At 56.8% G+C, this 22592-nt stretch overlaps 1 protein-coding gene across 1 annotated transcript in view; it reads right to left on the reverse strand.

The window, feature by feature from the left end:
* Positions 1-301: 301 nt before the first annotated feature.
* The window catches only part of SDK1 (sidekick cell adhesion molecule 1), a 456939-nt gene continuing 434648 nt past the window's right edge, over positions 302-22592 (reverse strand). The window contains exons 22-46 of the mRNA XM_049788197.1: positions 20369-20560; positions 19179-19300; positions 15532-15641; positions 15308-15458; positions 14866-15103; positions 14048-14163; positions 13617-13806; positions 13125-13223; positions 12785-12979; positions 12271-12472; positions 12029-12132; positions 11283-11353; positions 10626-10758; positions 10420-10479; positions 9753-9854; positions 7726-7841; positions 6682-6868; positions 6153-6290; positions 5493-5654; positions 5280-5405; positions 4664-4828; positions 3777-3911; positions 2780-2897; positions 2549-2675; positions 302-2138 (exon numbers count right to left, since the gene is read on the reverse strand). Of these exons, the coding sequence (XP_049644154.1) occupies positions 1908-2138; positions 2549-2675; positions 2780-2897; positions 3777-3911; positions 4664-4828; positions 5280-5405; positions 5493-5654; positions 6153-6290; positions 6682-6868; positions 7726-7841; positions 9753-9854; positions 10420-10479; positions 10626-10758; positions 11283-11353; positions 12029-12132; positions 12271-12472; positions 12785-12979; positions 13125-13223; positions 13617-13806; positions 14048-14163; positions 14866-15103; positions 15308-15458; positions 15532-15641; positions 19179-19300; positions 20369-20560 (3590 nt within the window). The 3' untranslated portion in view covers positions 302-1907. The remainder of the gene's footprint in view (positions 2139-2548; positions 2676-2779; positions 2898-3776; positions 3912-4663; positions 4829-5279; positions 5406-5492; positions 5655-6152; positions 6291-6681; positions 6869-7725; positions 7842-9752; positions 9855-10419; positions 10480-10625; positions 10759-11282; positions 11354-12028; positions 12133-12270; positions 12473-12784; positions 12980-13124; positions 13224-13616; positions 13807-14047; positions 14164-14865; positions 15104-15307; positions 15459-15531; positions 15642-19178; positions 19301-20368; positions 20561-22592) is intronic.

The following is a 22592-nucleotide window of genomic DNA, read 5'->3' on the forward strand; positions in this document are numbered from 1 at the left end:
GTTGGGAGCCTAGGGTGGCTCTACAGATCTGAGACCTGCAGGTGGTGGATCAATGGGGTGGGCAGAGGTGGACAAAGGCAGTCCCCAGAGCCGGTGGTGCTGGGGGAACAGCAGAGGCTGGTCTGGGCTTCTGGCTCCATCCATAGTCAGCCTGGCAGGACCTGGCACCCTGGATCTTGTGCACTGGCAGCTGCTGCTCTGGACCCAGTTGGGGCACATGGGTGGGTGGGGGACCCAGGGCAGTGTGGGGTACCCATAGTTGGGTGGGGATTTCACAGCTGAACAAAGTCGCAGACTCGCAAAGTATCCAACAGCGCTTTATTAACCTGCCCGGCCGCTCCCCACGGGCTTCCTGCACCAGGCCAGGGGCAGGGGACTGGGACAGTGGGAGGGTACAGGGTTCCCGGTGCCCCCTGGTGTGAGAGTGGGTGAAGAACACATGCGAGGAGCCCACACAAGCAGCATGCCATCCCCATGGGTGAGGTACCCTGACCCCACCTATCTGGGCAACCCCAGGTCCCCCCCAATCCCGCCTGCAGCTCTTGGTCCCAGTCACAGCCAGCCCGTCCCTGCCGAGCGCTGAGAGTGGGAAGTAGCTCTAGGGGAGAGAATGGAAGCTTCTAGAAAGACCCTCTGGGGGAGGAGGATGGGAACTTCTAGAAACATTCTCTGGCTCCTTTGCTGTGGGTGGGAAGTGGCACTGAGCCCCAGGGCCCCAGGTTGAAACCCTGAAGGACAGCAGTGCCTGGAGGAGAGTTGGGGACTTGAAGAGACTCATGTTAGGGACACCCCCAAGCAATGGCCCAGCAGATGCTGCACCCATCACTTTCCCTCAGCTGCTTTGGGAGCAAAGTCACGAGTGGCCTGGCTGTTTCTCCTCCATGGCCTACAGTCCCTGGTGTGGACAGCTCTGCTCCTGGGGCCCCGGGTCACAGGGTGCTGGTCTCCCGCAGAAGTGGCTTTGGACAAGCTTCTAGGATTTTTGGTCTAGAATGTTCCCCCTCTGCTGACAGAGAGGGAAGCGGGTGTGCAGGGAAAGGTCCCCACATCCCAGTGTCAGCATGCTGCCCTGTCACAGGGCAGGCCCCCATTCTGTTTCGAACTGTTGGGGGGTGTCAATAATAGCTCCTGGGTCATATCCAGACCTGGGTGTGGCCTGGGTCCCCCCGCAGAAACAGCTACAACTCGGTCTCAGCTTTTCAAAGCCCATTTTTGCTGTTCGCTTGGCCACATCACACACCAGACTTGGGTCCTGGGACGGCGATTAAGGTGGCACGTAGGCCAGGCTGGGCAGTTGGAAAAGTGGAGGGCTCCAAGGTGGGACAGAGGGGTGCTCTCAGCGCTACCTCTGGGGTTGCCCTGTCCCACATCCAAAGCTCAACAACGAATAAAAAAGGCACCTGGAGACAGCAGACTCTTCATTTCATGTGACAGATTTAAAAAAAGATAAAAAGGCTTAAAAAATACTCTGGTTCTTAACGGCGCACACGGCGATCTGAGGCCGTTGATTTTGGGGAGCAGTGCCAAGGAAGGCTGCTCCATTGCCCCCATCCTATCAGTTAAAGGAAGAAAGGAAAACGCAGGGTCCGTCTCCACGCTGGCCATCACCTTCTTGGGTCCCCGTCTCTGGGGCCAGGCTGGCTGCCCAGACCCTGGTGGCCACTTCTAGGCCTGAGAGAACCTTCCAGAAGGGGATGTGGTGGGTCAGCACGGAGTGCACTTTGACCCTTCAGTCCTGACAGGCGCCCCAGGACGGGGGTCCAGGTAGAGGAGGTAGAGGCGGTGGCCTGGTTCCCCCTTCAAGCCCCTCCAGTGCCCAGAGGCTGGGCTGGGCCCCATCAGGCAGCTTCTCCAGAAAGGCCCGTCAGGGGCGGGTCCCTGAGCCTCGGTGTAGCCATGTCCCGGCGTCACACGAAGGAGGAGAAGCCAGTGAGTGGAGTCCGGGTGCTGGGCGGGGCGGGTGCAAACACGGCACTCTGCGTGGTCACCACCGCGCGCAGGGTCCCTGCCTCTGCCGCCACCGCCTCGTACCTGTGTGGACCTCGGCGCTTCCACGAACTGCAGTAGCTGGGGTCGCTCATGTAGTGGTTGACGAAGGAGTGCTGCGGAGGTGCGTCCTCGGGGTCCGAGTCTGTGGCCTGGGGCAGAGGCCCGTGAGGGGGGCCCGGGGTTGCAGGGCCACGGGGAGGAGCCACAGGGAGGACCCACGGAGAGGGGCCACAAGGAAGGCCCACAGGAGAGACCCTGAGCAGCTGAGGGGATGGAGGCATGTCTGGGGACCTCTGGCAGCACAGGACAGAGGCACCTGCCCTTGTCCCAGCCTAGTCCTCTCTCCTCACTGCCAGCCCACGCCCCCAAAACAGGTCAGGGGCAGGAGTTCCCGGGCAGCTTTCTCAGGGCTCAGACCGGGCCTGTCAACTGAACTGGGCCCAGCACAGTCCACACTTCTGTCCTGTCTACACTGCCCTGCCCCAGGATGGTCCCACGGGACCCCACAATGCCCCTGTGCGTCCTGTCCCAGAACTCAGCCCTGCCATCCAGGGCTTACCTCAGACTCAGATGCATCCAGTGGCTTCTCCCTGAGGCTGGTGCCGTCGGCGATGGTACCATTGTACTTGCGACACAGGTCCTCATCCGAGTAGTGCAGGCCACCAGGGCTCGGCCGAGGAGGGGACCTGGGCATGGGGGGTTTGAGTTGTCCACTCTGGGGGGCTCTGAGGCTCAGATGGGCAGCTGGGGGGCAGTGTCTGCCCTCCCTCTGCACGCTGCCCCTACCCACCTGGCCCCGTTCTTCTTGGCGAAGGTGTTCCTGGCTGTGAGATGGCGGCTGCTGAGCTCCAGGGCGGCGAAGCCCCCGTTGTCCAGCATGGGTGGTTCCTCCCTGTGGACACTCTTCCCTGGACAGACGAACAGACAGACACTCATCAGGGCCCGGGCTCTCTCATCACCGCAGCCCCAAGATGTAAATAAAAGCAGAAAAAGACCCTGACTCATGGGGCAGGAAGGAGAACACTTATGTGGAAGGGAGCATGGCTCAGAACACTCTGGGGAGGAGCACATTTAAGGGAGGGAGCACGGTTCTGAGGGGGTAGAAGTCTGGCTGCTCAGCAGGTGTGAAAGACCCCATGTGTGTGGTCACTCTGGGGTTTCCAGGAGCCTCCTTGCTTTCTAATTCCCTCTCCCGGGAGTCCCACACACTCTGGGTGTGGTTGGCTGGGCTGTCTGGGTCCTAGTGTTGGGCAGGGGCTAGTGGCACAGCAAGGAAGGGACTTTCCTGGAAGGAAAAGCAAGTCTTGGGGGCAGATAGGAAGGGACTGGGGGTACAAGTGCTCAGCCTAGCTCGATCTACAAGTGAAATATGAGAAGGACTTGGTGCAGGGGGAGGTGTTATAGATGGCACCAGTAAATGACAGGGCTTAAGACATGGGGCTGGAATATGTAGGGGAGAGACGCCCTTGAGAGCAGTCAGGCCCCCGTGGCCCAGCACATGGAACCTTCCAGCACTGAGCAGAACTTTCTAGTACTGGACAGAACCTTCCAGTACTAGCTGGAAACTTCCAGAATGGGCAGAACCTTTCAGCACCATGTGGAACCTTCCATCACTGGGCAGAAGCTTCCAGCACTGAGAGGAACCTTCCAGCACCAGATGGAACCTTTTAGCACAGGGAGGTTTCACCCACCCACCACTTATGGGTCCTGCCAGGAAGCTCTGCTCTTTGGGCTTCCAAAAGCCTCTGTGGAGGGAGAATGTGGCTCAGGTGGGGCCGGGGCCTCACCTGAGCTGCAGCTTCTGTCCTTGCGGTGTCCGCGCAGGACCAGGGCAAAGACGACCAGCAGCAGCAGCAGGAGGCTGGAGAGCGCCAGCACCAGAGCAAACCACCACTGCTCGTAGAAGGCGCTGCCCGCTTGGGCTGAGGGGGGGGGCGGGAGAACACCAGTACCTCAGCAGTTGTCTTCCTGAGGCCCAACTAGTCCTCCCTGAACCTCAGCACGGTCCTCCCGGGCTCAGCACAATCCTCCCTGAACTTCAACACAGTGCTCCTGGGGCTGTGTGGTCCTCCCTGAACCTCAGTGCTGTTCTCTGGGGGCTCAGTATGGTCCTCCCAGGGGATTCAGCATTATCCTTCCAGGTCTCAGCACGGGAGCTGCCTGGTTCTGCTCCCGAGGACCCTGTCCACAGCCACCTTTGTTCCCCAGGAATCCATTCCCCCATGGTCCCAGTGAGCCCTGACATGCCTGTCTTAGTCCCTCTGCCCCTGGGAGAGAGACAAGCACCACTTCTCTGAGACTGGCACTTCTGTCCTGGACAGAGTGGGGGCTCCACTCCCCCAGTACCACATGGCGGGGATACCCCCTTCTTATTAGTCCTCTCCTGCCTCACTCAGACCCTCCAGGTATCCTTGGAGAGATCTTTCTAGAATGAGGGAGGCTAGGAAGGCCCTGGTGGACCCCCACCCTGTGATCCCTCAGGCTGCTTACACTTGACCCTGCCTGCACTTGTGCCCCCCACAGCCTGATGTTGGGGGTTGTGGGGCTGGTATGTAGACATGTGGGCATCATTTCCTGAAACTTTGCAGGGATGAGTCCATCTTGGGGCTTGTTCCATTGGCTCAGAGTGGGGTGGGGAACCCCCAGTTCCCATCACAGGTCCCTGGGCTCTGACCTGTCACGGCAGTGGAGGGGCTGCTGGGTGCCCCAAAGCCGGCCTGGTTGGCGCCTAGCACCCGGAACTCATAGGTGACACCCGGCCGGAGGCGGTCCAGGCCCACCGTGTAGGAGCTGGCAGTGCGGGGCAGATCCTTGACGAATGTGTCCCACAGGCCTTCATCTGCAGGACAGGGGCTCAGTGGGCTAAATGGCTCCTTCCAGAAGCTTCCCTGACTCCTAGCACACCCATCCTGGGCTGAGGGTGTCTGGCTCCTCAGACCCCCAGCAGGGAACCTCTGGACCCCATGGCTTGCGCTAATAGGGAGGAGGCCCCAGAGCTGTCACCCCCATGGGCCAGGTAGTGTCCTCACATGCTCTCTCAGCAGCTGACTGAGTCATACACACAGTCATGCACACAGACACAGTCTTGGGCGAGGAGTGAGATCCTGGATGGCCCCCAAGACCCTTAACCCTTAACCCTTAACCTGATGCTCCCAGGTCAGGGTCTGTCCAGTGCTGTGTGTGTGGGCTCGGAGTCATGGGGACCCTGCAATCTTGGGTAGTGGTGTCAGGTTCCCCCTCTCCAGGTGTAGGGTCCCCATGTCTGCCCTGGCATGGTGGCATAGTCTTACCGGATGGCCGGACTTCGATGGCGTAGCCTGTGGTGGGGGTCCTGCCTGCACGGCCTGCAGCCCACCGCACTGTCAATTCTGAAGAGGACTTGGTGGCTGAGACATCTCTCGGGGGTCCTGGGGAGCCTGGCAGGTAGGAAACAGCGGATCTGGTTGCCACCTGTGCCCACTTCCAGCCTCAATGGGGAGGGGTCAGGCACAGAGGACACTCACCTTCGGCTGGGCCGGCTGTGACATTGGCCTGCAGCTGAGGCCCATGGGCGATGGTGCGCGCCTGCACCCGGAACAGGTAGGTGACACCCGCGCTGAGGTCCCGCACCTTGAGCCAGCGCTGCCGGGGCCCACGCACCTCCACCGTCACCACCTTGCTCACCCCTGGCACCGAGCAAAGGGCAGGGCTGGGGGCCAGACCAGGCAAAGGATGGACAGGCCACAGCTCCCTGCCCCTAGATCTGAAGGTACCTGGGCCCCCTCGTGCCCAAGTTGGTCAAAGCCCCAGCCACTGGTATGGGGGACCTGGTCCTTCCTGAGCTGTCAAGGTGGAGTGAGGGGTCAGACAATGGGACTATGTGTCCTGTGGGGGATGAAGGGGGATGAGTGTGTGAGTATGATTTTCTGCGAATATGAGTTGTGTGTGAACTTGTGTTAATATGAATGAATGCATGTGTGTTAACGTGAGTATATGAATGTGTGTGAGTATGTAGGGGTGTAAACATATGTGCAGATGTGTGAATGTGTATGCATGGGAATATGTGTGTGACTTTGCTTTGGTATTGGGGCTGCCATGTCTGCCAGAGTACTGGTCCCAGCACTCCATGGGTGCTGGTCTCAATACTCCATGGGTGCTGGACTCAGCCCTCCCTCTCGCCTTACCTTGTACAGGCTCCAGGGGCTCATAGACGACCCGATAGCCCCGGAGGACTCCATTGGCTGCAGCTGGTTCCCCCCAGGACACGTTGAGGGTGGTAGAGGTGATGTCCGAGAAGGCCAGGAAAGCGGGGGGCCCTGGAGCTGGGAGGAATCAAGGGACTTTCATGGAACCTTTCATCAGGACCGGACACCGTGAAGGTGCTGTGACATGAAGTGGGGAGGGGTCCACATAGGAGAAAGAAATGAAGCAGGCCTGCATGTCCACAACTGCAGCAGGAGATAGTGGGTATGAACTGGCTGAATCCACAAATGTCAGGGAGCCCCACAGCTCCCCAACCTCACTGTTCTGACCTTGGAGAGGCCTGACCCAGGACCCAGGGTGTGGCCTCTGCCTGGCCAGACCTGCCCATGTGAGTATCACTGGGGCAGGGAGGTACACATCTGCCCAGTAGCAGCCTGGGCACTGCAGTGCCCTGACCCCCCCAGGTGTGAGTAACATGAGGGTTTTCCAGCTGCCCAGGGCCCTTCCTACCTGCCTGGTGGGTGCGGCCTGCCCTAGGCTGGCTGCGTGGCCCATCGCCCGCGGCGTTGAAGGCGGCTATGGCCACCAGGTACTGTGTGTGGCTGCTCAGGTCCTTGAGCCGCAGCACTGTCTCAGGTAGGAACTGCGCCTTCATCCGCTCTGTGGCGTTGCCGCTGTCTGCCTCCCAGTAGTACACCTAATGCAGCGGGCATGGAGGAGGGGGCTAGTATGGTGGTAGATCTTACTCTTATCTGTCCCTGGCACCCCACAGGGTCCTCAAACACCCTGGGAATGATTTCTGGATGCAGAACTGGAGTGAGCCCTGCACATCTCACTGGGTATGGCCCCCTCCAAAACAAACAAACAAACAAACAAAAAATAAAAACCTGAGATGGTGTGTGAGATTGGGGGTGAGAGGCCAGCTGAGGGATGGGTGCAGGGACAAGTGGAAACTCCACCCCCTCCATACCTGCTGGCGCTGCATCCTTCCTGGACAGAGCGAACACTCCTCCTGCCCCACATTCCTTACCCCGTGGGTAAGGGGGTATCCTAGAGGGGCTTATACACCCTACCACTGAAATGGTCTGGCATACTGGCATTGCAGGTGCTCCCTCTCTCTCTGCACCCCTTTCCCAGGTCCGCCCTTGAGATCAAGTTCTACTGCATCAGCAGGGAGTATGTTGCCGAATATCGGGAGCCATAGTAGCTTCCGCCCCTGCACCTGCTTCCAAAGGGCTTTGTGTCCATCAATACCTCTGGAAACTTTCTAGAGACCCCTTAGCCCAACGTGTGATGAATGTGACATGGGCACCAGACTCTGACCATGGGACATTCCCAGCAGAGCAGTGGGCTGTGGGTCTTGGGTGAGGCACCGGGACTTTCTCTCACCCAGACCGGCCCCTTCCACTAGGGCAGTGATTCTCAAAGTGGTTTCTGAAGATCCCTGCCCCCTTCCCAGCTCATCCAGGGGTTCCACTGAGACTGGGGGGGGACTGGGGAATGAGGTGCTATGGACAGGGGTATAGAGTGGCTGCGGGGTAGTGGGGGCCCTACCTTGTAGCCTTGGATGACCCCGTTCTGGCTCTCAGGTGGTGGCGGCTCCCAGATCACTTCCAGTTGGCTGGCTGTAAGCGGATGTACCTCCACATTCTGAGGGGCCATGGCAGGGGCTGGGGAGATAGAGGCACAGGGGCTAGTGTGTGTCCCCCAGAGGGCTGGGGTTCTCGCCTGCCCACACTATCCTGGGGTGCATACCAGCCTCCTGAGGTGTCTAATGCAGAGCTGACGGGGTGTGGCAGGGGTCGGCTAGTATCAGAAACACAGAGATGCAGAGTCTGGGATGGGCCTCGGGAGGGTCCTTGGTGCTGATCCCCCTGTTTCCATTGTCCCACCCACCAGCTGTCACTGGCTGCCAGTGACGAGGAAGACCATGTGGTCATAGATACGACTGGGGCTCATCCAGGGCTGTCTGCCCATTCTAGAACATTCCTCCCTACCACACCACCTGGTTCCTGTGCTCTGAACATGCGCCACATTTCGGCCTGGTTTGTCTCCTCCCTGGACTATCCCCCCAATACCTACTGGCTGGTCCCCAGCTCCAGGGTGCTGTGGAGGCCTGGCAGGGTCCTAGAAGATGACCTTCCAGGGGTCCCCGCCCCCCATGTGGAATCCAACAGTAATTAACACCCACCTGGTTCGACACCGACTATTTGTTCTGTTCTAACTGTGGCTCAGTCCCGGGGCCGCCCGCCTGGCCACTAATGGAAATGTTAATAACCCGCACAGGTTTCAGGACAGATGCTCGGGCTCATTATCAGAAATTCTTATTTACCGCTCCATTAAACAACAGAATCGCACAAAAAAACAATTCAATCAAAACTAACTGGAGGAATTTTAACAGCCACATTAATAATCCAAAACATAAATAAAGTTAATGTCCTCCACACGCCTGCCACAGGCAAGTCTATCGCAAAATGACTGTCGTGCAATTAAAATGTAAGGGGGAGGGTTGAGCACAGTTATGTGGGACCCACAGGAGGTCCTGCCTTGGCTTCCTATGATTTGGGCTCAGGGTTGGACCCAGTGGATATAGGAGAGAATGTGCCCATGAGCTCCGGGTGAGTGCCTGAGCACAGGCCCCCTATATACATCTCTACTAGCTCAGCCCCCACCAGGTCAGGGCCCGCACAATCTCCATCAGGGCCTCTCTTGGTGAGGTGTGTCTGGGCAAAGCTGCTGGTCCCCACAGTGTGTGGCTGGGGCGAGGACAGTCGTGACCCTGAGAAGGGTCAAGACACCTGGACCACAACCCTCTGACTTCTCCCATAGTTTGCTGCTCCAAAAACACCTGCATCTAGCTAGGTGCTTAGTAAGATGTATGGGGTGATAGGGACCCAAGGGCCAGCCCCTCTGCAAGGTGGCTTGCTATGGGGCAGCTGTTTTGGGGCCTAGACCCCTGGTATGAATGGAACCTGCACCAGAGCAGGTTGGCCCAGACCTAGGGAAGCCGTTGGCTTCCTTATATATATCCTATCCCATACATATGATATATATCCCATACTTATCTATATTTTTCCATACTAATCACATATGTTCTATTCTAGACATATGTATCCCATATCTTTCAGGGTGCCACTGGCTACCATATCCCTGACAGGTAGGGTCAGGAGAGCAGCTCGCCAAGGTGGGAACCACAGGAACAAGTGTGCAGGACAGAGTGAGGGTATTGGCAGGAGAGGGTATACAGGAAGAGAGGGTACTAGGACAGGAGAGTGTACAGGATGAGAAGATGTACAGGAGGGTATAGAGAATGAGAGGGTCTACAAGGAGAATGTACAGGAGAGGGTGATAAGAGAGGGTATTCAGGAAGAGAGTATACAGGACAGGTAGGTACAGGACGAGAGGGTGTACAGGTCAGGAAGGTGTTTAGAGGAAAGCCTGTGGGCAGGAGGTTATGCAGCTCTTTGGGCTGAGGGGCTGAGCCAGGTCCTCCAAACTTGGTGGAACAAAATGGGTATATGAGCAGGTCTTCAGGGCCATGGCACCCTGACCATTCCCGGGAGCATCTAGCTAGGGCTTACCCGCCTCGCCCACAAACACCTCGACAGGCGCGCTGGCTGGACTCTCGCCGACGATGTTGTAGGCTGTAAGTAGCACTTCGTAGCGCCGGTACTTCTTCAGATCTGGGGGACAGGCTGCTTAGGGACCCACCATGGGTCCTGCCCTCAGCACTGGGAACTCAGATTGGAGGGAGCACCTCACTGGGGTTAGGGGAGAATTGGGGAGTGTGCGGGGTCGACTGGGATGAGGCAGAGCTGTGGCCTGCTCTGAAGGTCACCATGGAAACCCTTGACACAGGAACACATGGAACCACATGAAACTCTCCTTATAGGACTACATGGGATCCTTGACATGGAACCATACAGGAACTCATGGACCCTCAACACAGCCATGAGACTTTATGAGACCCTTGACATAGTCGCAAGGAACCACATGGGCCCTTGACATGGGGACCACAACACATTTAAACAGGATCTTGGGCCTCCTCTATGGAGCAGGAGAAGGGGATGGGGGCTTGAGGAGAGGAGACCCCAACCTCTCTTCAGCTGCTTTGAGTTCCCTTTCCTACTTGCTTCTAGAAACTTCCATTTCTGACTCCTGGGGAGTCAGAATTTATGACTCAGGGAAGGCATTTGGGGGATCCCAGGAACGAGGTCATGTATGTTCTGTCTGGGGCAGAAAACTCACGTGTGAGCTCGTAGGCGGTCAGCGCTGAACTGCTGTTCACTGTCCGGAAGCTGCTCTGGGCTGGTCGGGGGGACGTGGGCAGAGAGGTGAGCTTCCAAAGTAGGAAGGGAAGCTTCTGAGGGTCCCTGGCCTCTGTCCCTCCATTTCTCCACCCTGTGCCCCCCATTTCTCTACCCCTGACCTCTGCAGGTCTGCAGGGGCCTCACCTGGGAGCTCTGCTCGAAGTGCTGATGGCGTCTGTAGTGCTCGGTGATCGGGTGCTACTGTCTCCGTCTCCAACTCACGGTAGTAGATGCGGTAACCCTGCAGCACCCCATTCAGGCTCTCGTCCCGTGGAGGCTGGAGACATGGGTCAGTGGGTCAGTGAATCAGCAGGGTCAGTGAGTCAGTGGGATCATCAGGATCATGGGGTCTGGGCTGGGCATCTCTGCTGAGCCTCTGACACCCCCACCAGCCTCCACAGCATTTCTGTGCATTTTCAGTAGGCCTGGCTGCTTTCATCAAAGAACCCCATAGACAGACCCCCCCCTCAATGCTTCAGGAAGAATGAGAGGCTCCTCCTATGTCTTTGGCATCACTGACTGGGACAGGACTAGAGGCAGGGCGAGGATGGAAGCAGCCGGAGGTGACCTGCCGTAGGCCCTGGGACAGTTCCAGCTGGGGAAAAGGAGCTGACAGCTCAGGGCTCTAGCTGACAGCTGACAGGCCCTGGCTTGGGCCAGATGGGGCCCCTCCCTCCCACCCAACCCCTGCCCAGCTAATCCTGGCCTGGCTTCTCCTTGCAGCTGGATTAGCTGGGCTATGTCTCTCCCTGTCTCTCAGGTGTTCCAGCAGCTGGGCCATAGGAGAGAGCCCACACTCACCTGCCACTGGACCAGTACTGAGGACGTGGTGTGTGGGGTCACGGACACGAGCCCAGGAGGCTCTCCAGGCACTGTGGGGCAAGAAGCAGATCAGCAGGTTGCCCCATGTTGGAGCCACCTTCCCAGGATTTCCCTGACAACTGACAAAAGCTGGCATCGCCTGCGGCTGACTTGGGCAGGTTTAGCACCCTTGATCTTGGCTTGTGGCTTTGGCCAGATTTCAGCCTCATCTGAATGACCAACTGCCCATTCCTCATGCTGAGGTGCTGATGGGACCACTTGGAAATGGTCAGAGCACCCCACCCCCATGTGTAGCCCCAAGTCCCCATCTCTGCTCTGGGTGCCTGTTGTTGGGGATCTATCCCCTTTCCTCTCTCCTTTCCCACCCTCACTTCTTGGGTCCTGCTGGCTCCCACTGCCTAGGGTTTGTGTCTAGTAGTTAGTATTGTGCACTCCAGGGGTCTTGGGGACCTCCTTGTACCCATGGTTTGGAAGCCAAAGCTCTGTTCATGTTTGTGACTGTGAAAACATGCTACATGATGGCTGTGTGATGGCATCTCCATGAGTACTGGGGCCCAGAATGCAGCTACCCTGGCCACCCATGGGCTGACCACACTCATGGCCATGGAGCACCCATCTACACAGTGCTCCTTTCATGGAGCACCCATCTATCCAGCACTCCTTCCCTTCACTTGCCTACACAGCCTGTCCCCCAGCGTGTGCCCTTCCCCCATGGTACCACTCACCATCCTGCAGCGTGGTCACTGCCTCAGTCTCGGCGCTATAGTCACTGTCCCCAATGTCATTGGTGGCTCGAAGGCGCAGCTTGTAGGATGTGAAGGGCCGCAGCCTAAAATGCAGCAGGTCCAGTGTGTGTGTGTGTGAGAGAGAACCTTCCAGAAAGTGGGGTGGTGCCTGGGAGCTGGAGGACCAGGATGAAATGGGGAGTCCCTCTAGATGAGAAATGAATGCTGACCCCAGTCCATACCTCTCGACCTGGCAGGATGTAGCGTCATGGCCGAGGGATGCCGGGTAGGTGCGCCAGGTGCCAGTGGGCAGTTCCCGGAGCTGTAGGCTGAAGAAGCGCACGGGCGAGGCACCATCGTTGCCCGGGACCCACTGTAGGCGCAGGCTACGTGCTGTCACTTCGGCCTGTGGCACCTGCAGCTCCCGAGGCGGTGCTGGGCGCTCTGCAGTCAGAAAGGATTGTGAGGAGGTGTGAGGATGCAGGGGGAGGTTAAGGGGCACAGGGTTAAGAGGGACATTGGAAAAAAGGGGTATGGGGGGATTTCTCAATCCTCCAGCACAGGCATGTGGACAGTCACTGTGTGTAGACGGTCATTGCGTGTTGACAGTAGCTGTGTGTGGATAGTCACCTTATGAGGACAGTTATTGTGTGTGGACAATCACCTTATGAGGACAGTTATTGTGTGTGGACTATCACTGTGTGGACAGTCATATTGCATGGGCTTTCCCCCCTGCCCTGGCCTTGTTGGTCTCACCTCTCTTCTCAGTGGTGATGACCGTGGCCTCCAACGCCTGGCCCCAGCCCTGCCGTGTCTTGGCTGACAGCCGGAAGATGTAGGCTGACTCTGGGACCAGCTCAGCAGCCGTGAACTGCCGCACGGTGGCACCCACCTCAGCAGTGATGAAGGTGTGGGGGCTGCTACTGGCCAGGCGGTAGGCGATCTGGTACCCTGAGGGCAGGCTGTGTCAGGGACCCCCTGCCTCCACCCTCTGCCCCCAACCCCCATCACTCTGGTCCAGGCTCTGAGAAGCTCCGCCTCTCCCGCCCACTGCCCATAAGTCCAGCACCAGGGAGAGCGTACCCACACTCCTTACCCAGGATCACCCCGTTGGGCTCCTCAGGGGGCTGCCAGACAATCCTCACAGAAGTGAGCCGGACCTCAGGGAACACCAGTCTCACGGGTGGGCCTGGGGCTGGTGGGTACAGACACGCATGACTGGGACAGACAGTGATGGGTTTGGACATGTGTGACTGGAGGCAAACAGTCGGGGGTACCCCCACAACAGGTGCAGGATCCTGAGGGCCTGTTGGCCTGTGTGATCTTTGAGTTCCTCCTGGGTTCCCTGGTAGGTCAGTGCAGACACTCCTGAAGGAGCCAGGGCAGTTCCCAGGTGAGGCAGCTAGGCCAGTTTGTGTGTGTGTGTGTGTGTGTGTGTGTGTGTGTGTGAGTGTGTGAGTGTGTGTGTGTGTTTGTGTGTGTGTGCGCGCACACGTGCGTGTGTGCGTGGGGGGTTACCCACCATCGTCTTGGGTGCACTCCAGATGTGTGTGTATGTGTGTGTATGTGTGCGTGGGGGGTTACCCACCATCGTCCCGGGTGCGCTCCAGAACCAGGGGTGTGCTGGGCACCCCACTGCCAATGCGGGTGAAGGCCAGGACCTGTAACTCATACAGCACGAATTTGCGCAGCCCAGCCAACAGTGCCGAACGAGTCAGGTCGCCCTGCACCACCAGGCTGTGCTGCTCGGTGTCAAGATCCCGGGCCCGGAACAGCACCTATGGGGACAAGTGTGATATGAGCAGGGGGCTGAGGGATGTGAGATTAGGGAAAGCAAAGTGGGGGGGAACCAGCAGATGCCCCCACATTTTCAGACTTGGCAATCAAACACATGTGCTTACTTCCTGCCAGAGACTCACAGCCCCTCACCTAGCTTAGCAGTGTCAGGACCCCAGGGATGTCTGGTGTCTCCCCTCTGTTGTCCCATGTCCCTCAGGTGGGACAGCCCCGGGTACACACCTTGTAGCCCAGGATGAGCCCATTCTGGTCCTTCTCAGGCACTGAGGCCCAGGTCAGCAGAATCTGGGTAGAGCTCACGGCCACAGCGGATACATTCTCGGGGGCAGCTGATGGCACTGCAGGGCAATAGGGGCCATTTGGTGTTGGGCCCCAAAGCATTAGCCCTGGGCCCAGCATGAAGGGAGGTCATGCCCTTTATTAATTGATGTTTTGAATTTTGGGTCACACCTGGCGGTGCTCAGGGGTTACTCCTAGTTCTGTGCTCAGGAATCACTCCTGGCTGTGCTCAGAGCACCCTATGGCATGCCAGGGATGGGATGAAACTTGGGTGCACTGTGTACAAGGAAGGCAAAGCCCTCCCTTCTGTCCTATCTCTTGCCCCAAGGATGTTGGTTCTAGAATCAGCACGATCCAGGACTGAGACGCCCATCTCCCACCCGCCAGAGGAGCTTGCCTCTATTGTTCCCCCTTAGAGGCCCCTGAGGTGGTCTAAAGCGGGGGTCTAGGGGGTGGCCAGGGGGCTCAGAGACTGATGCCCTCAGGGTCACAGTGAGGGCAAGCTGCACAGTCAGAGGGAGGAGCCTAGGCAGGGTCACTCTGCCATATGTATTTTTTTGCCCCAGTTACTACATAGAATGGGAGGTTTCTTCTCACTATCCAATCCACTAGAGTTAGAAAGGCCTATAATGTTCCAGTTCTCTCTGACTGGGAACTCAGACTGGGGAAGGGAGTGAGCCAGTGTGGTTCCAAATCTCATCTTACAGTCCCTCCCCAGCTCCAGGGATCCCGCACCCCCCCAGCCCCTCCTAGCTCCTCACCTGATTCTCGAGTGCGGCCACGCACGGCCTCACTCCAGGGCCCGGCACCTGCGGCGTTGAAGGCCTGCACCTGCAGCTCGTACTCAGTCCACTCCTCCAGCCCCTCGGCCGTGAATTCGCGCTCCAGCCGGCCCCCGAGCACGTGTGCCAGCCCCGAGCCTGGCAGTCCTACACGCCAGCACTTGACCCTGTAGCCCACTGACTCGGGGTGGCCGTGGTACTGTGAGTCGGCCAGGGGCTGCAGGTGATAGGATAGGTGGGCCCAGTTGGGGCCGGAAACACTGCCTCAGGGGTGTTGTAGAGCCACCAGCCCTGCAGCCCCCCAACCCGTCAGTGGGTGAAATGGAACATTGGGAGGGATGTGCTGTCCTGCTGGCCACACCCCTTCAGGACTGGGGATAGGAGAAGGGTGAGGGGTCCCGGGCCCTCGCCCCACACTCACCACCCATCGCAGCAGCAGGCTGGTCTCACTGGCTGTGCGGACAGTGACGCTAGTGGGGGCCACATCAGGGGGTGCCTGCAGTGTCTGGATGACCCGGGAGGCAGGGCTGAAGGGGCCGGGCCCCACTACATTCACCTGCTGCAGACGGAACCTGGGGGGCCCACAGAGTCAGGCACCTGCCCGGGCACCCCTGGGCAGGCTGGGCTGAATGCCACCTGACTCACCTGTACTGCGTGTAGGGTGTGAGGTTTGGGATCTCCAGCGTCTGTGCGTCTGGCTCATTCTCTACCTCATACAGGGTCACCCACTCCTCTTCCTCGCCAATGGCACCCACCTGTGGGCACCCGGAGGTCATGGGCATGAGGCTTGGGGCACACAGATACATGGTGCACAGGCTCTCTGTGGCATTATGTGAGGAGCCAAATCTTGCACACATACTCTACACTCTCACACTCATACTTCGCACCTTGCATCTACAGCCACTGACAACCCTGGTTTGCATCTGGGTGATTCATAAAAAACCCTTTGAGGGTCAAGTGGGTTGGGGAGATTTAGGACATGGCACACATGACCAACACCTCCACAACCTGGTTCTATCCTCAGCACCACAACCTCCAGCATATTCCCTGGTACATCCCCCCCAGACACATCCCCCAGAACCACCAGAAAAGGTTCAGTCAGCCTGAACCTCTAGTTGCAGCCCCCAACTCTGCCCAGGGTCAGTTGCATGGCTGTGTGGACTGGTGAGTACACAGAGATGTCAACATCACTTCACAGAATAATCCCATGCAGAATCTAACAGTTCTGATGCTGCTGTGACCCGGGGCCCATGGCCAGGCTAGATGCGAGGAGAGGGGCAGAGGACTCATGTGTTTTTATGTGCATGTTTGTGAGTGCATGTATGTGTACATGTGTTTGTGAGTGCATGTGTTGTGTATGTAAACATTTCAATGGGATTATTATGTTACTGACCCTACCCTGATCGGTGATTGTGCCCTATCCTAGGGTATTCTGGCATTCTGCTCCCACCCTAGGGTGGTACCTGATCCTGCCATTGGGTGGTACCTGATCCCGCCATTGGGTGGTACCTGATCCCGCCATTGGGTGGTACCTGATTCTGGGGTATAAAAGCAAGGGTCTGTGGAAGGTGGGGGGCTTTTGGCTGGAACTGATGCTGAGGCTTTTGGCTTCAGTCTTGTCCTCTGAATAAAGCTGATATTTTCACAAGCCTGACTGCCTGCTAGCCTTTTACCCGCCGCATTCACGTCAGAACCGCTGGCTGAGCAGGGTGGCAAATGTGTGCTCCGAGCTGGAGGAGAAAGACCTCATCCTCCATCCCTTCATCAGTCAACCCCATCAAGGGTAGTATTGCAACATGCATGTATGTATCTATATTTGTATGAACACGTACACACATATACCTGCGTTTCTGAATGCATGCGTGCATTTACCCATGTTATCACGGCACATGCATGCACCCATGTTTTATGCATGTGCGCACATGTATCCATGTTTGTGAGTGCTCTGTAACAGGTTTTGTCTGTTTGTGAATGCATGTGCATGTATCTGTGAGTGCATGCATGTCAGTGTACCCGTTTTTATTGTGTGTTTGTGAGTTTATGTATGCATGTATATGTGTTTGTATTGTTTGTATGCATGTGTGTGTGTGTGTGTGTGTGTGTGTGTGCTGATGGAAGCAGGGTAGCTCTCCCCACAGATAAGAAGCACATTAGAGCCCCTCTAATTAAACAAGGAGTAGGTGCGAAACTAGGCTAACAGAACAGAAGGAAAGTTCTGAATCAGCGCCAGTGGGAACTTGCCCCGATTAGGCCACAGAAAGAAGGACTGAACAAAATGTGAAGGGTGATCCCGACCTCTCTGCGCACATGGACATGCGTAAGCAGTGGAGCTTTGGGTTTAAGGGCTTGGAACACCTCGAAACCCGAGGAGCATCTTTTGCCTTATAAAACTCTCAAAGTCCAGAAACCTGTGTCAGGCCTCAGACTGGGGGTGCTGGCACAAAAATACCACCTGCCACTGATGGGCTGGGGAGCCCAGTTAGAGGGCAATTTGGGGAGGCCTAGAAACTTTACACCAGCATTTGTTTGACCTAAAAGCTCCACATCTACGACTCTGTCCCCAAGACTCAGCAACAGAAATGCAAATGGATCAAGGAAAAGGCTGGAAATCCCAAAACACTGGCTCCTCCTTCCTCCCCGTCCCCGGCCTTGAGCTGTGACTGTACATGGAGGAAAGGGCTTTGCGGATGCTCTGGAGGTTAAGAACTTTGAAATAGGGAGATTATCCTGAATGGGCCAGGCTTCCAGTCTCATCACACAGGCCCTCTAGGGGGAGGGCATAGGGCCTTGGGAAGAGACTATCCTGTTCTGCTGAGGGATTGGATGAGCCTGCCTGGCTCTGAGGAGGAGGAAGAGTTAGGGCTGGGCTGCCCCTCACAGCACTCTCAGTCCCTGCCACAAATAGTGGCTGCTGATACCCAGCCAGCATGGATGTGGCTCCTGCCATGGAAGTGTGGCCCAGCCCGTGTGCCCAGTGATGCCCAGTGACCCACACCTGGGTAGTGCTTGGGCAGGGCTAATCCAGAACCCACTGACCAGGTACTTTCAAAGGAGCTGGATTGGGAGGGTGGGCAGGATGGCAGGGCATGAAGTCAGGAGATGGGACAGCACTAATGAGGGAGAGCAAGGTGTGTGTGTGGGAGATGGGGACACCTCGTTCTCAGGGGCTGGCTGGGGTTACCCAAGGGTGCCAATTTCAGAGGGAAGTCAGATTCAAAGGCTTCAGCAATTTTTGGAAAAAGGGAAAGTTGAGCGCTTAACTTGGAAGCAGAAGAACCAAATTAAAATAATTTTTTTTTTTTTTTTGGGCCACACCTGGCGGTGCTCAGGGGTTACTCCTGGCTGTCTGCTCAGAAATAGCTCCTGGCAGGCAGGGGGACCATATGGGACACCGGGATTTGAACCAACCACCTTTGGTCCTGGATCAGCTGCTTGTAAGGCAAACACCACTGTGCTATCTCTCCGGGCCCAAATTAAAATAAAATTTTAAAGAAAATGAAAACTGTCCAAATGAAGGCCCTAAGTTGACATGAAGTCGACCGCACACACACACACACACACACACACACACACACACACACACACACACACACACACACACACACACACACACACACTGACCAACTGCCCCCCCCCTTGCTGTGTCACGTTTATTCCTTGACTGGTTATCGATGGATCCTCAAAGAGCTCCCAGATGAGAAATTGATTCCCACTCTCCTATCCCCATTGGAAGGGGAAGAGATCTTGGTAATATTTATCCACAGCAAATAATCCACACAGACAGGAGGGTAAAGGGGTAAGAAGGTTGAGTGCAGAGTCCTTTGTTAGCCTACCACCAGCTCCAAAAAAACCTTGAGCCAGCTAGTAAACTGCTCCAAAAGACCCCAGCACCTCGCTCCCAAACTATTTATTAGGCTCTCAACAGCGCCCCCATCTGGAAGGTCATAAGTGGGACAACAGGTAGAGATAACAATCTTATGGAAATGCTTTCATATATAACAGCCCCTCAGACGTGACTTCTGGAACATTCTTCTGAGCAGTGCGGCTCGCCCATCTCTGACCCAACACTGAGTAGGATCCACCTCTGGGCTGGAACCACTTCTGGGTCAGAACAGCACTAGATCTGAACCAACTCTGGGTCTGACCTACCTTTTGACCTGAAACACCTCTTCTGGGCCAGAACCACCTCTGGCCTTGGACTAATTGATCTGGGACCCTGTTCCTGTCTTCCCTGCTTATCATCATGGGCTGGCCTCCCATCATCCCACCCCATGCCTGGCATCACCCCTTACCTGTCCCTCCACCACCCAGCGGGATATGACCGTCTTTCCATCGTAGCCAGGCCGGAACTGGAGTGTGACAGAGCGGGGGCTGATGTTGGAGATGACCAGGTTGGAGGGAGCCCCAGGCAGTTCTGGGATGACAGAGGAGGGACGGTGTCATGGGGTCACCCCAGATCCCTGAGATGCCAGCTCAGGGACTGGCACCACGCCTGTCCCGCTTCTGTCCATGGGGAAATCAGGCAGTATGGCACGGGGATCAGGGCACCCCAGCTAACAGGTGCCTAGAACATAAAGCATGAATGGCAGGGCTGGGCATGAGCACCAGCTTCTGGTGGGTTTCCAAGGAAGCGACCCAGGTGAGTGTTTCTGGTGTGGGCTTTGGTGTGTGATGTGAGTGTGTGTGTGCGTGTGTGGTACCAGGTATATGTCTGGTATGGAATGGGATATTGTGGGCGGTGTAATATGTGGTGCTTGTGTGTGTGGTATGTGTGTTTGATATGAGTGTGTGGTATATGTAGAATACTGTGTGTGGTATGTAAGTATGACACCTGTGGTATGTATGCATGATGCCTATGGTATGTATTTGGTATACTTCACATGTATGCATGTGATAATGCAGTGTGTGGTGTGACTGCGTGATATGTATAATGTATGTATGAAGCATATGGCATATGTGGTGAGTGAAGTGTGTGGTATAATGTGTGGTCTGTGTGTCTGGTATGAGTGTGTGTGCGTGTGTGAAATGATGTTGTATATATATATGTGTGTGTGTGTGTGTGTGTGAGCCCCACACTCAGCCAGAGTCTGGGCAACTGTTAGGAGTTAAAGAAGGGCCTTGGGCCTGCTCAGGGTAGGCAGCTATGGCTTCTAAAAAGTTCTCCTGCCAGAGAAGTGACACAGCTCCCTAGTACAGGTGTTCCCCTGAGGGGCCTTCTGTTCTCTCAAGGACTCACTAGCCTTGGGTACCTGCTTTCCTGAGACTGAACCTAGGGAAGTGTTTGTAGGCAGCTCTGCCCGCTGTCCAACATGGGGCCCCAGAATATGCCCTATCCCATAGGCTGCCATGGGGAGTGGGGGTCCGGGGGTGTTTTCCCAAGAGGTTTTCTGCAGGGAAGGGGGGAGGGCCCAGCACCTCTGAGCCTTGTCCCCACTCCTTGCTCCTATCAGAGCTGGGTCCCTCTTCTGTGGGCCTTGCTGACCTGGGGGTGCCCCTGAGGAGATGAAGGATGAGACGGGCAGACCGGGGCCCTTGGCTGTCAGCGCAGCCACCTCAATGGCATAGGTGGTGAGTGCAGCCAGGCCCTGGAGACGGAGCTCATGTGTAGAGTTGCCCAGTGTGCGGGACACGCGGGTCTGGTTCTGGCCGGAGATGCCCCAGCACACCCGGTAACCTGTGGGAACAAGCAGTGATAGGGAAGGTGGTACAGGGGTAATACAGCTCTAGGATCCTTTATCCCTCTCCCTTTACCCCCTCCCCTCTCCTCTTTTCTCTATGCTATTTTTTTTTTTATTTTGGGTCATACTCGGCAGCGCTCAGGGGCTACTCCTGGCTCTACACTCAGACATCGCCCCTGGCAGGCTCGGGGGACCATATGGGATACCGGGATTCGAACCACCATCCTTCTGCATGCAAGGCAAATGCCCTACTGCTGTGCTATCTCTCTGGCCCTCTCCTCTTTTCTCACAACACCCTTCTCCTCTTTGCCCCTTCACCCTCAGCCCTCACCTCATCCCCTCAACCCTATCTCCCCATCCTGTCCCCCCTCACCTCCTCCCATCATCCCTCTCTCTTGTATCCTCTCTCTTCCTAGCACACCCACCCATGCCTGTTTTCTGTGAATTCTGACTCCTCAGAGCCCCGTCAGCTGGGTGGGGACTTGTGATCAGCACAGGGGCCCTCCAGTTCCACAGCTGCCACTGGAACCCATGTAGGGCAGGTAGTTGGTGCTAGGAGGAGGTGACGGGTAGGCCCCAGGGTAGGCCTGAGGCATGGGGGGGGTGCCCAATTGGAAGGAGGTGAGAGAGGTACAGCTTAGAGAGAAAGATTCTTGGGCAAAGAAAGAAACAGGCAGAGGTGTGGCTCCAGGGGCACTGGACACGGGTGGGGAGCCATGTGGGCCTCCTGCCCTCCCCTAGATGCCCCTCCTTAGTGTGACCCTGGAAACCTAGCTCCAGGGCCTCACAGTACCCTCACACCCTGGGATATCCAGCAGGAAGGGGGAGGATCCTGAGGTCCCCCTGAGCTGGGATGGGGACAGACTTTCCACTCCAACAACTGGTACTTGTATGGTATCTGACCTGGTACTCACTTGGTACTTGGCTGGGACCTGGCCTGGTCCTAGTACTTACCTGGTAGGTACTCAGTCAGTACCTGGTTGATACTTAGTACCCAGCAGATACTCAATTAGTACCCAGCTGGTACTCTGCTGGTGCTTGGATGTCAGAGCTACGAGGCACTGTCTTGGGGTGCTGGTCAGTCGTCCCTCACCTGCTCCCCAGGACACGCAGCCCCAAGATGAGGCCTTGGAAGTTGTGGGGCATCTGGTTGTTGGCCTAATCTGACCCTCAGAGCTGTCCAGGAGGTGGGGGCTGGGCCCTAAGTCTCTGGTGCTAATTGGGAACCCAGCCCTGTGGGGAAGGGTGGATCTAGGGGCATGCTTGGATATGTGCACACAATGCACAAAAGTGAACATACATGCGAACACACATGAGAACACATTCACACACATGTGAATACACATTCACACAATGTCCTGGGATGTCCCTGTGGGGTTAGGAGCCGGCTCTGTCCTGCTGCTGGTCCCCAGACCCCATTCCCATCTCTCCCCAGTAGGACCACACTGCAGATGGGGGGAGGAGAGCCACATTGGGAGGGGGCAGAGTGTGAGGCGTGTCAGCTGACAGGCCCTGTCTATAACCAACAGGACGTGTTGTAACTACAGGTGTTTGCTTGAATAAAACAGGAAAATGAGTCCGCTAAGCCCCATTAGCACGAGCCCAGACGGTCATAAATCTGAGTATCGGCACCGGCCGCTTAGCCGTGAAATGTGGGCTCAGGGCTGTGGTGCCAGGGGGGCCTGAGAGATTCACGGCAGAAGGGACAAGAGGGGCTGCCAGGGCAAGGCGGGGGGCGGGTGTAAGTACCACTTTAGAAAATGGGGCTGCCCAATGTACCGCATCACAGCTTCCCACGTGGTCCCTCCCTCCCCCTGAACTGTCACATCTCTCCCATGGGCCTGCACACTCGGCTCCATCAGGGGTGACCCTGTGTACAGAAGGGCAGCTCTACTGACCACTGCCTGGGGATTCCCCCCAACATCCAAGGGTGGAACCAACACAGAGTCAGGGTGTGAGGCAGAAACACCAGGGGCCAGGGGAGTGGGGCCCAGTGGTGTGGGGCCCAGTGGTGAGAGGCAACAAGAG

Source organism: Suncus etruscus, chromosome 15, assembly GCF_024139225.1.
Source record: "Suncus etruscus isolate mSunEtr1 chromosome 15, mSunEtr1.pri.cur, whole genome shotgun sequence".
Taxonomy (NCBI): domain Eukaryota; kingdom Metazoa; phylum Chordata; class Mammalia; order Eulipotyphla; family Soricidae; genus Suncus; species Suncus etruscus.